This window comes from Thermobia domestica, chromosome 3 (genome assembly GCF_964235325.1).
Source record: "Thermobia domestica chromosome 3, izTheDome1.hap1.1, whole genome shotgun sequence".
NCBI classification, from domain to species: domain Eukaryota; kingdom Metazoa; phylum Arthropoda; class Insecta; order Zygentoma; family Lepismatidae; genus Thermobia; species Thermobia domestica.
Genome location: NC_137456.1, coordinates 8,495,181 through 8,508,074, shown reverse-complemented (window position 1 = coordinate 8,508,074; position 12,894 = coordinate 8,495,181). Strand labels below are relative to the sequence as shown.

The 12,894-nt window shown below is 38.5% G+C and overlaps 1 protein-coding gene across 4 annotated transcripts in view; it reads left to right on the top strand.

Moving 5' to 3' along the window:
- LOC145682392 (testin-like) overlaps positions 1-12,894 on the top strand; it is a 59,347-nt gene that overhangs the window by 28,643 nt on the left and 17,810 nt on the right. For all 4 annotated transcript variants that reach the window (XM_081753993.1, XM_081753995.1, XM_081753994.1 and 1 more), the window contains 2 exons: positions 4,764-4,824; positions 8,617-9,564. In XM_081753993.1, coding sequence (XP_081610119.1) covers positions 4,764-4,824; positions 8,617-9,564 — 1,009 coding nt within the window. The remainder of the gene's footprint in view (positions 1-4,763; positions 4,825-8,616; positions 9,565-12,894) is intronic.

Here is a 12,894-nt window from a genome sequence, read left to right as displayed (position 1 = left end):
CAGTTGGAAACTAAAAGGAAAAGTTTCTTTTTCAACCAAAATTAATGAACCGAATTGTCGTCATCAGTTGAAAATTGAGAATTTTGTTCAAACGAAAGAAACATATATTACGTACAAGAATTAAGAAAATAAAATACAGTTTAATGAAATCCTGTATTCTGTATTTTCCTAAACAATATTCAACACATCTGCGAAAACGTTAATTGGAAAGTTGACGGAGATAAAAGTTTATTTTGTTTCAGTTCTTGGTTTAATGGGTCAAATTCCTGTTATGTGGCATAAAATTCGTAAATCGCTATTGGATAATTTCTGAATACTATACAAAGATTATATTTTTCGAATATAAATATTATATTTTATAGGGGCCGCGGTGGCTCAGTGGTAGAGCGTTCACCTCTGGTGCATGGGGTCCCGGGTTCAAACCCTGCTCCCGCAAAGTAAACTTTGTGGTGGACAAACACCGTGTGCGTGGGTTTTCTCGGGGTTCTCCCGTTTCCTCCCACTTTCTTCATTCCTCCATTTCATTCATTTCTCATAATCACCGTCTCCTTTAGCCTAACCGGCATAACCGTGGGACGTAAAATTCACAGATTTCATTTCATTTTTATATTTTATAAAACTTCCTGTTGATTGAAGGATTTTTTTACACATCGTAAATAATAAAAAACAGAGTATGCTCATAAATTTATCGACACTGGTTCTGTATTACCTGTAGGATGTTGTGGAAACAAATAATGTATATTTACATTTTATTAATAGCAAACATACGTAGACGGAGCATGGAAAAGAAAGTATTGGACATGTCATTTTAATAGTTTTCTAATCAACATTATTATAAAATATAGATATGAAGAACATATAATGATATAAATTATGGGGTATGCTGATGTAAATTTAATAGGGGGTGATAGGAGAACAATAGAAAGAAATGCAGAGGTCTTATTAAACGATTGGAGGAACATGAGTTTAGAAGTAAATGCAGAGAAAACTAAATACATGGAAGGTCTTCGGGATCATAATACGGCAAATGATGGATGTGCTAAAATATTAAATAATATAAAGGTAACCAAGAAAGTTCTGTCGCTTTTTCACCCACTACCTTCGAATATCGATATGTCACCTATGACGTACCTGTAAGATCAAAAATAGTCCCCATCAGCATCGACGACCTTTTGCCAACGTTCTGGAAGGCCATGGATTTCATCGCGACAGAACTTGGTGGGCCGTGAAACGAAGAAGGCATCAAGTGCATTTTGCACCTCTACTAGGGATTTGAACTGGCGTCCTTTAAGGTGATTGTCCAAGGATGGAACAGGTGATAATCGGACGGTGCAATGTCTGGACAGCATGGTGGATGCAGTAGTGTTTCCCACTCAAGGCGTGAAATGGTACCCCGGGTCATCTAGCCACGTGGAGCTTAGCGTTGTCCTGTAACAGGAGGATTCCTTTGCGATTCAAAAGTGCTGGCTCCAGAGTTTTGAGTTTTTCTTGAACATGGCACAACTGCTGACAGTACATAGTTGCAGCGATACTCTGACCAGCTAGTAGCAGTTTCTGATGCACGATGCCGCGAGCACTCCACCAAACACACAGGATGATGACCTTCTGGTGCAGTGCTCGTTTCGGCTGTTTTGGAACCGGTTCATGGGTGCTAAACAAAAATGACGATTCCATGGAGCTTTGTATAGGACCCATTTTTCATCACATGTCAACATCCTGTCCAGAAATGGCTCCTTCCTCAGACGAAACATGAAAGAAACACAGGTGTCCGCCCGCGTTGCCTTCTGGCCCGGGGTCAATTTATGTGGGACCCATCGACCCAATTTGTAGTGCTTCCCAAGTTGATGGATGTGCTGCAGTATGGTATCTCCACTCACACTGAATTGTAGTCCCATTTCCTCACATGTGTGGCCACTGTTCGCCTCAGGTGCTGCCTAAAGATCTTCATTTTGTACATGAGTTGGTCTTCCGGCACATGGTGCGTCCTCGAGTGTTTAGTCACCGTCCGTAAACTTGTTAAACCACCGCTGGACTGTCCGCGTAGTCACAATACCCTCACCAAAGGCCTGGCGTATCTTCCGGCCCGGTGCAGCGGCGTTTGACTCCAGTTTGAACTCTTACATCATACACGCACTTATGGTGCTCTGTGGAGGTCCCATGATCACTCTGTCATTATGAAAGTTTACGGTGTAACTGAGCTGCCACAACCAGATAATATGTTAAATATACTCACGCAAACAACTGACCTTCGCGTTATCTCCATTCGCATTCAACTCACGGTGTAAGGGCCACTTGAACACAAACGTCCACAAAAAGCGATAGAACTTTCTTCGTTACCTATTTACTTTTGATAAAGTGAATACTTTCAAATATCTAGGATCAGTATTAACAGACGAAAACCATATTCACGAAGAAATTATATGTCTACTAAAATCAGGGAATACCTATTATTATTCAGTTCAAAATATCTTATCGTCGTGAATTCTGTCGAGGAATTTGAAATTTAAGATATATAAAACGATAATTATACCTGTTGTTCTGTATGGGCGTGAAACATAGTCGCCTACTATGAGGGAAGAATATAGACTGAAAGTATCTGAGATTAAGATTCTGAGACTAATATTCGGATCCAAGATGAACGGAAATGGAAAATGGCGGAAACTTCATAACGAGGAACTACATAATTTATACGGTTTACCAAACATTGTTAGGGTCATTAAATTTAGGAGACTCAGGTAGGCAGGTCATGTAGCCAGAATGGAAGAAAGTAGGAACGCTTTCAAAGTTTTAACTGGAGGACCAATCGGAAAACGACCATTAGGAGGACCTATGGCAGATGGGAGGGCAATAGGAATACAAAATAGAAAAAAATGAAATCAAAATCTTTAAGTTTTACGTCCCACTGTTATGCCGGCCAGGCTAAAGGAGACGGTGATTATGAGAAATGAATGAAATGGTGGAATGAAGGAAGTGGGATGAAATCCACGCACACGGTGTTCGTTCACCACAAAGTTCACGTGGCAGGGACTGGGATTGAACCCGGAACCCCAGGCACCAGAGGTGAACGCTGTAGTGCTTAATCACCGTAGCCCCGAATACAAAATAGAATCTGGATGTAGTTGCCTACGGTTAGAAGTCAGTGGAGAGCTTTTGTGAACGCGGCATTGAACCTCTGGGTTCCATAGGTCATAGAGTTAGTTTTTGTACATTTATGCAAGGATTTATTTCAACTTGCAGAGGATATTAATTGTTTTTAATTTTCACTCTCAAAATATTAATTTCAAGTGGAACATACCTACGTATACCATATTTCAATGTTTGTGAGCTTCGCAACTCACATATTTTAAATTTGAGAGTTGATAAAAATGTGCGTCACATGTTGTGGGAAGACACAGACAACCATTTGTATACAAAAATTCCTGGCAGATACTGTGTTTACAAGCACTTTAGACCAATGTTCGACATAATTTAAAAGGACAAAGAGAGATTTGGTTTCTCGTTGGTTTGAGTTTTGCGTCTCTGTCAACTCCGAGGTTTTATGAGACGTGGACCTATAGCTTAACGTGGAATCCAAACCACATGAGCTTCCACCAGGAATCGATCCCGGGTCTCCCTTAACGAGCAGAGAGAGAGGAGAAGGAAGCCTACGTTCATATACAGTTTTCATCTGACTCTTGGTTTAAAGTTAGAAGGGAGTAAAAAAGTGGTAAACATTCCGTGACTAGTATCAGTAATCAGTCACGGAACTGTTAAATCTTTTTGGTTCGTTGGTCAGTAAGTTCTTGATTAGTTCGACGTAGCTTTTTATTCCTTTCTATCTTAAACGAAACTTCTAGTTTCGTTGTAATTCATCTTTCCTAGTTTCTTTGTAGTTCATCTTTTCTATATTTTTTTCTGTTATGTGGTCCTATATTCTAAACACGATCTTCTTAGCCAGGAGCATGTATGTATGCACTTTATAATAACAGCAAATTCAGAAATACCGAAAAGCCCTGATTATCCGCGGAATTGAGTGGCAAGGGCACCACGGATAACCCGAAAAAATGACAAAATTGAGGTGCAAACACGAAAAAAAAAAAAAAAAAAAAAAAAGTATTTTAGCATAAAACCTATATTTTCTTGTTTGTATTGCTCGGGTCGTCAAGGTCAGTGATCTGAGAATGTGAAAGCAGTAAGCAAAATAAAGGAGCAAGAACCTGCCATTCATACACAAATTCCGAGAAGAGCTATAGGGTTACGATGCACAATAAACCTGTAAGTAATTTTTGATCTTCACACTGTAGAGTCTTGTATTTTCCCGTTTGTTCGCTTTTTTTTTTTTCTTTCTTCCATAATTAACACTCCAGTGGTCGCTCGCGGACGCTTACTCTCACTCTGCAGTAAACAATGAATGTAATTTACTACCAAGCAAATAACTCTTCCCAATTCCCGGTTTCTCATACTTTACAATAATCGGCTTTTGCCTATCAGAGTAGAGTTGTACCTCGAAACGTGCACTGTTGTTGGAAATATTCATTTGTATAGTGCAAATTATTTTTATGTTTTAGAACACAGTACTTATTTGCTTGCGAGGTGTAGTCCGCAGCAATTACTTATGAAAACTTATTGAGCGCGACTACAGCAAGATTAAGAAACTTTTTCGCGGCACTCGCGGATAATCGTGGCTTTACTGTATATATACTATCTGAAATAAAATGTACCATTCTGAAAGTAATTCAATAAGTCATACCTGTTATATTTTGTGTTTTCTTGTTTCATTTTAGCATGCAAGAATACCTGGAGAACTTGAAGAGTAATGTTGTTGGACAAGGACAAATCATGAAAGTAAGTGGTCTTATTAATTCTGTCTAGTTTAGTTATTTTTTTCATATCTTCTAGCACTTCAGTTTTTATTGCCTGAAAAATTCTAAATCTGGATATAGGCTATTATTTATTAATGTATTGAAGAAGTATAAAAAGAAAGAAAAAAAAGTCTTCGCTTGAAATGAAGAAAGCACCGTTAGGATGGATCGGAAATTGAAAACAGGCTAGTGCGGAAAAGTTGTGCATAGATGTGTATAAGTAAACATGCAAAATTGGGTCAAATCGAACATCGTCTCAAGATGCTACTGTGCTGGATTTGGCGAACCGAGTCCGAGTTAGGGAATTACTGTGCCAATCCGTGTGTTTCCTTCGTAGATTAGTCTGTCAATTTAAACAGGACGAAGTTAGTTATATCCACGATGATTTAAAGCTACCTCATATCTCGAGAATATGTAATTTTCATTTGTTGAAGGTGTCTTTCAAGGTAGAAAGGTTCTTTCTGTGTGATACGTTTACACTTATCTCTGTAAGGCTAGAAAGATCTGACTTTTTGGTCTTGAACTTAAAAATGCGTAGTCCTGCCATCTATTGAAATATTTGCACCGTGGCATCGAAACAGGGTTGGAAAAAACATTAAAAAAAATTGCTTAAACTATTTTCTTTTCCTCGGAGAAGAGAGCTAAATTGATATTCACGTTATCATCACTTGTATTATTTGTTCTACTTGCACAAAAAATTATTTTAATTTTCGTATTTCTATTTAAAACTAAAGAGAAGATAGATTTCTCATGGCAGGATAGTGATAGTGATTTATCGATTAACATAGATTTTTTCAATATGTTTAAATATATAGTATGTGTTATGAAGTTTTAAATTAAATGTGTATTATTATAAACTAATTACGAAAATATTTTCGCAATTTTATTAATTAATTTAAAATAATAATTTTATTACACTGTTACGATAGTATTTGAAAGCTAAAGAACATATAAATGTCGATTCATGGTCGGAAACAAGAAATATTAAATCAGAAATAATTATGTAATTATAACGTCAAAAGAAAAACTATTGTCCAGGAACTGTTATATATAAAACAATTCTTCTCAGAGTATAAATACCTTATCCAGTTCCGTGCCAGGTGGTAAAGTGCCAAGGACCGACGAGACGTTACCACGTAGGATAGAAACGGATATGCGCTGTATTAGATAACTTCGCCGGAAACACAAGAAATACGTCTTCCTACCTCCCTAATGAATACAAGACTTCTTGCACCCCAAGCACCACTGGTTTCAATAGCGATTGGAGTGAAAACAAACTTTTAGAGAAGGTTATTGTATTTTCTTTGCTTTTCAGCTTCTCTGCGATTAGCAACCGCTCCAGCGTTCATCGCTGACAGAGGGAGACGAATGAGCGTATGTATCAGCGCATGTGAAGTCCCACAATAAACATTTACCTCTCATCCATGGAATCAGTGTCATCCCATCCGAACGACAGCAACCAGAAGGTTCCCGTATTGAAGGAAATCCATCTGTGTTGAGGGCTCGTAGTATTATATCATTTACAGAGGAATGTCGGGCGAATCTACCAGCGCTCTTCATGCATGAAAGGCCATGCAGGCCACGTTGGTTAACCTCATCCCCACAAGCTGGACAGCGATGAGGCTCATAAACTGCTAAGCCTAAACGTAAGGCTGCAGCAATTCGAAAGCTTTCATTTGACAAATGAAGGCGTGAAGGCAGAGAAGGTATCGCCATCAACCATGCACCCGCTTCGGGAGACGAGGCAGCAAGAAGCCTGGCTTTATCTTCCGGAACAACAACAGATTGTAACAAATGATTATGTAATTGACATGCAATTGGTGTATACCAAGATGATGATAACACTTTTTGTTAATCTCCGGAAGGCTTGTATCTGCTAAGTTTGTCCACTTATTAGAGCCTTCTTGAACTGAACCATCTGGGTCCAAACAATAACCCTGTGGAAGGAGAGCTTCAATTACGAAAATATATTTCTGACTTAAAATATGAGTACACACTGCTGTCAATTAATACGTTTTAATAATTAATTAATCAATTGATTAAATATCAGGAATTGCATTTCATAGTTTTTATTTTTTGTTTCTACTTGGATAAAATTTGTAACGTAAGAGAAAGAATAACGTTCATGTCAGTATTAGGGATGTCGTCCCCGGTTTGCTTTTCAAAACTTTCCTTTCTTATAACGTTATCTAGTTTGTCTAAATATTGAGCGGCATACGAACTAGAACAAAAATAGAATCAAATTAACTTTCAAATTACGTTCTTTATTTTTCGTAGCTTTTCAAAAGTACTAAATCGCAGAGAGTTGTTTATACTGTCGCAATCTACACCGTTTATATCTTAAATCACAAGAAACTGCAGGGTGTCTATTGGTCACGAAAGTAACGAATGTCACGAAATGTCACGAAATCAGAAAACGGTCATGAAAGTCACGAAAACGTCAGGAAATTTGGCTTTGGGGTCACGATTTTTTTAACTGTACAAATGTAAGTACAGATTGGAAAACTTTGTTCTATAAAACGTCAAAATTTACCACCAAAAATGTCTATGGTCGGGTTTAGACGCTACCAAATCGCAAGCAAAGTACGTTTCTATCGTATGGATGAAAATTCGGCCTAATTTGCACCCGAATTCGCTCTTGAAAATGTTAGGAAATATTATGATTTGGTAAAGAAAAGGTCACGAAAAAGTTACGAAATTTCATTTTGGAATATTAGTAGACAGCCTGAACTGAGTGAATGTATGACAAACAGTGTGTGAAAAAATGACCGACTGGAGCGAGACTCAAACCTGGGACCTCCGGCATACCGTGTCAATGCGTTAAACATACACCACGCAGTCCGCTTCCCAGAACAGCCACTCGCTCTCTCACTCTCCAGGTCGGTGCTCTCATCTCGGACCACGTGGGTTGTACCTCAGACCCCGTGCTGTGATTGGATCATCCTGTATCCATATACCGAGCACCTTATGACGGTTGTGATTTCATGTATACTAATAAAAGGAAGAACCATTTTTTTTTTTTTTTTAAACACCAGAATCCTCTATAGGTGCAAATTCTATAACAAACAGAATGTAAAAAAGTGACAGACTGGACCAATACTCGATTGTTGTTGATTTTGAGTTCAATCTCCCGTTCAGTAGCCACGCTATATGAGACGTGGACGTACTAATTAACGTGGAATGCAAACCACATCAGCTCCCGACGGGAAACGAACCCGGGACTTCTGGCATACCGTGCCGATGCGTTAACCACTACGCGACCCAACCCGCTTTTTGTAACACACTTTTTCACTTTCTTCGTGTTACGGAATTCGCGCCTACAGAAGATTCTGGTGTGTAAAAAATTGGTTGTTTCCACCTTTCATTAGTATATATGAATTAATATATTTTTTTTTTTTCACTGTATTCAAAATTACATCATTTTACACAAGCTTGGGACATGTACGTAGAAACTCTTAAATAAGAAATTACTGACGACTATTAATGTAACTTCATCTTCGTTAGTCATCATAGATTTCGTCTGAATAGCCTTGCTGCTCAAAGGGACGTTAAACTCAAAATCAACTCAACTCAAACACCATTTTTCTTATGAACAAAATAATATATATATTTGCACGAATTATAGCTCCCAACATTTGGTCTTAGTAAATTAAAATGTTTTTAACAATGCCTTATACATATGAATACATGCGTATATTATTTGTGTAATTTATTTTGCTTTTATGTTATGACATGGAAGGAATAACGTAGTAAAATTTTTACTGATTTTCCTCAGGTTCCTGTGATGTATGCAGAAGATAGGTTGAGATACGGGACGTCGGGACACATTGCGTCGTCGTTATCCGGTAGCGGTGGTGGTGTGCAGCAATATTCGCATATGATGCATAAACTGGAAGACAAAGAAAATAACAACATTGAAGCAGGAACCGTTGAAGGAGGACCGCACCTGGAAAATAGAAGTACAAAGTCAAAATATACAGCGAAAGGCATTCCATACAATTTAGCACTGGCACCTCGTCCTTTTGTAAGCACTGCACAGTCAGGTGCATTAAGTAAAAATGAAGCTGCAAATACATCCACAGTTCTTGAGAATAAGCAAAAAGGGCCAGGTGTTATTCTCCAGAGACCAATTAAATTTGTGAAGAAACCGAATGCCAAAGTTCCATCCGATGATTATGGTGGTACTAAAGGTGGTAAAACTACCACTTCGGGTGTCTCCTCTGACTATGGAAGCGAAGATGATGAAGCTCCGCCGCCCCCTGTTAATTATGGAAATTACCCAGGGAAGTTTGATGATGAGGCAAACGAAAATCTGCCTCCACCGCCACCCGAATTGCTGCTACCAACTCCAACTGAATGTCCAGAAAGTTTACAGTTTCCTGGCAATAGACCTCAAGAAACGTTATCTGAGTCGCTAAATCCAGAGGCATATAACGTTTTAAGTGTGGAAGGTGAAGCGGTTGACCCATCACAACTTGCTCGACTGAACAAAGGAGTAAAAGAAGACAACGCTGAGATACTTGGGGCAGATGTAAAGATTGGTGATGCAAATTTAGCGTCGAAATTAGATGCTTTGGATCTGGAGTGCCGCAAGGACAATGACACATGGATTTGTAGAGAATGTGACAACAAGATGTTACCCGGCGAAGTGGTAGTGTTAGCAGAACGAGCTGGCGCAAATACATGTTGGCATCCACAGTGTTTTGTTTGTAAAGTGTGTAAGGTAAGTTGTATGTTTTTTCTTGTCATAGCTATATATGTTAGTGTAAGTTTTCTAATTGCAGGGGAAGAGGGAGCTTCTACGTGGCTAAGCGGTTAGCATACGCGGCTTGTACGTGGGAGACCTGGGTTTCATCCCGGTGGAAGCTCATGTGGTTCGGAACCCACGTTAAGCTGTAGGTCCACATCTCGTATAGCCTCAATGCTGAAAGGGACGATAAACTGAGAATCAAATAAAAACATCTAATTGGGGGGAGTCTTTCATTGATTTTTAACCAAAGCTTTATTAAAATTGTATTCAGATCTTACTAAATCGAAATTCCAGATTTAATAGCCCGTAACTGGGTAACCAAAAGCCTGCACACCATAATATTTTACAAGCGTATGCAGCAGGTCTAGATCTAACACAATGCCAGATTTGATCCAGATTGGATGAGTTCGGTTGACTTTTTTTTTTTCCTTTGAAAATTTGACCAACTGTGATGACTCATAACTCGGGAACCAAAAGCTTGCGCATCCTAATATTTCATGTGTGTAATAAGCAATTATGATTTCAGGGGGGTGGTACTGGGGTTATATGTCCTATAGTTCTCGATGGGGATGCCCAGTGCTTTTCATGCAGTGTGTTGAAATTCCATCTCCCGGGGAAGGCGGGTTTTCTTCTGAAACGATCCCTGGTACTAAGATTGTCAAGCTTTGTCATAATACTAAATTTAATCCAAATCTGTTGAGATTGATTGGACTGATACGATATATAGATAGGGGGAAAGGAGCAATATTTTGGGAAATGGTAGTACGAGTGATTCTAAGCAAAAAAAGTTCATATAAACGTAGGTTGTAATCTCAACGGTTTGAGAGCTACAGGTTGTGAACCATTTTTGACTTTGTTCACCCTGTAACTACTTTACAGAGGTAAGATATAGCGGATTTGAAAGGTGATGAAATGACCTTTCCAACAGTATGCAGCATGTGACAGTGTTGTCTTCGGAAGGGAAGCTATTGAGGGAAATTTTAGAAAGTTAATGTTATTTAAAGAAATTGGATGGCAATACTGATTCCAAAATATCCCTCAATAACTTCTCTTCCAAAGATACCACTGTCACATATTGCATATCGTTGGAAAGGTCATTTCATCACCTTTCAAATCCGTTATATACCACTTCTGTAGAATAACTATAGGGTGAGCAATAATCAATATAAAGTAAAAAAATGGTTCACAACCTGTAGCTCTCAAACCGCTGAGATTAGGACCTATGTGCATATGAACGTTTTTGCTTAGAATCACCCATACTAGCATTTCCGAAAATATTACCCCTTCCTCCTGGGACACCCTGTATAGATAGGAGGGGGCACGACGATTCAGTGGTAGAGCGCTTACCTCTGTTGCGTGAGTAAGTTTCTGGTAGACAATATCGTGTTTGTGGATTTTCTCGGGCGTACTTCCGTTTTCTGTTATATTCTCATTCCACCAATGTTTCCATCATTAGTCACTTGCTTTAATCATCGTCTCCCTTAGCATAAAGTACATAATCGTGGGACGTTAAACTGAAAGAGTTAATTTTCATTTCAAGATAAATAGATAGGAAAAATCAATGAAAGACGAAAAAGCAGGTAATAATCAGTCTGGAGTTTTAAAAAAACGATATTAACCTTGAATAAGGTACATATTTTGTTGTTTTGAATTGTGCCACCTTTCTGTGAATATCGAAACAATAAAAAAGTGCGTGTAAAAATAAGGTAACATAGAAACAAACAAAAAACACCAATATATTATACGTTATTTCGTATGATGCTTCTCTGTTTAGATGTTTAATCTTCAAACATATGAACTCTGAATTTCTTTCAGTTTCATGCTCCTAACGGGGAAGCAGATATCTGAAGGTAGGTTATATAAGAAAATACGAGGGTCATCCAGAAAGTAAAGAGCGTTTTGGCATGGTTAAATAAAAACAAAAGATATCAGCACAAAACTTTATTTACAAAGCCAGAGAAGCTTATTCTACTTTTCTATGTATTCGCAATAGTTGTCAAGACACTTGTTACAACGTGAGACCAGTTTTTCAATACGCATGTTATACTCATCGGCCGCCCAAGATTTGAGCTAGGCTGTCACTGCTTGCTTGAGTTCATCATCGTTTGCAAACTGTTTTCCACCCAAACATTCCTTACGTTTTGGGAATAAGGGAAAAGATTCGTGTAACACACTCAAAGTGAAACATCGGTTTCCCTGAATTTTTCTTCAACTTTTCCTTCAGTTCTTCCGTAACAAGTGATGGCCTCCCACTGAGATCTTCATCATGATCGCTGGTCCTTCCTTGATTAAACATAAAACACCATTTCCTCACTGATAACTCGTTCATTGCACTATCACCATAAACCTTATTTGTCTATAAATTTCAATAGGCGCAACTTTTTTGCGCGTTCAGAAACCGAACGACACACTGTACTTCACATTTGGCGGGATTTTCGATTGGCGCTGCCATTTTGAATCACTACAACAAGTAGCGTGACCGCATAGCATTGAGACTCAGCTGACACTGAGATGAAGGAAGAAGCTAACTGCCGTGCGCGCGATCGCAGTGAAGGAAGGAAGGGGGGTCGGCGCTGCGCACGATGCCCAGTCATTCTTTACTTTCTGCACAGCTCTCGTTAATTTAGTGTTTTCTTCATTCTTTTCCCTATCTTTGACCCTTGCCTTTTATTGATTCGACCATGCTTTCCAAAGAAACATAGTTTTTATTTTCATTTTTTTTAAAGTAAGTGAGTAAATTGTGTGAAGTTCGCATCACAAACCATAGTTTACAACCTCAAAAAGGTAAAGATTATACAAATTCTAATAGCTTATATAGATGTATTATTATAAAATAATTCTTCATAGCCTTTATTATATATATTAGGTGTTGTAAAAATGGCGCCACGGATAACAGAGCGCTTTTTCTTCAGATCAAAATAAAGCGAAAATGCTATATAATTGTATACCCTCCAGGACATCTTTCAGTTGCTATGGGTAATCAAAATTTCACTATGTGGCAACGTTGCAGATTAACTTGGCAACATTAGCGTTGCTCTACAAATCCATCAAACAGCTACATCGATTGTTACGCTGGTAGATGGCGCTAGTATTAACACCTATTTATTTTAACTGTCATCTGGAAAGAATCAGTGCAATTATTTCATGGATTATAGATCTTCTCTGTGGTTCTTTATCTGCGACGTTGCAACTTAGTGCAATTCGCGTCTCCACCTGAGGATCCGAAAGGTATACAATTGGATATATTTTTTGCTTTATTTTGACTCGTAGAATAGTGTTCTGTAGTCCCTGGGCGCCAATTTT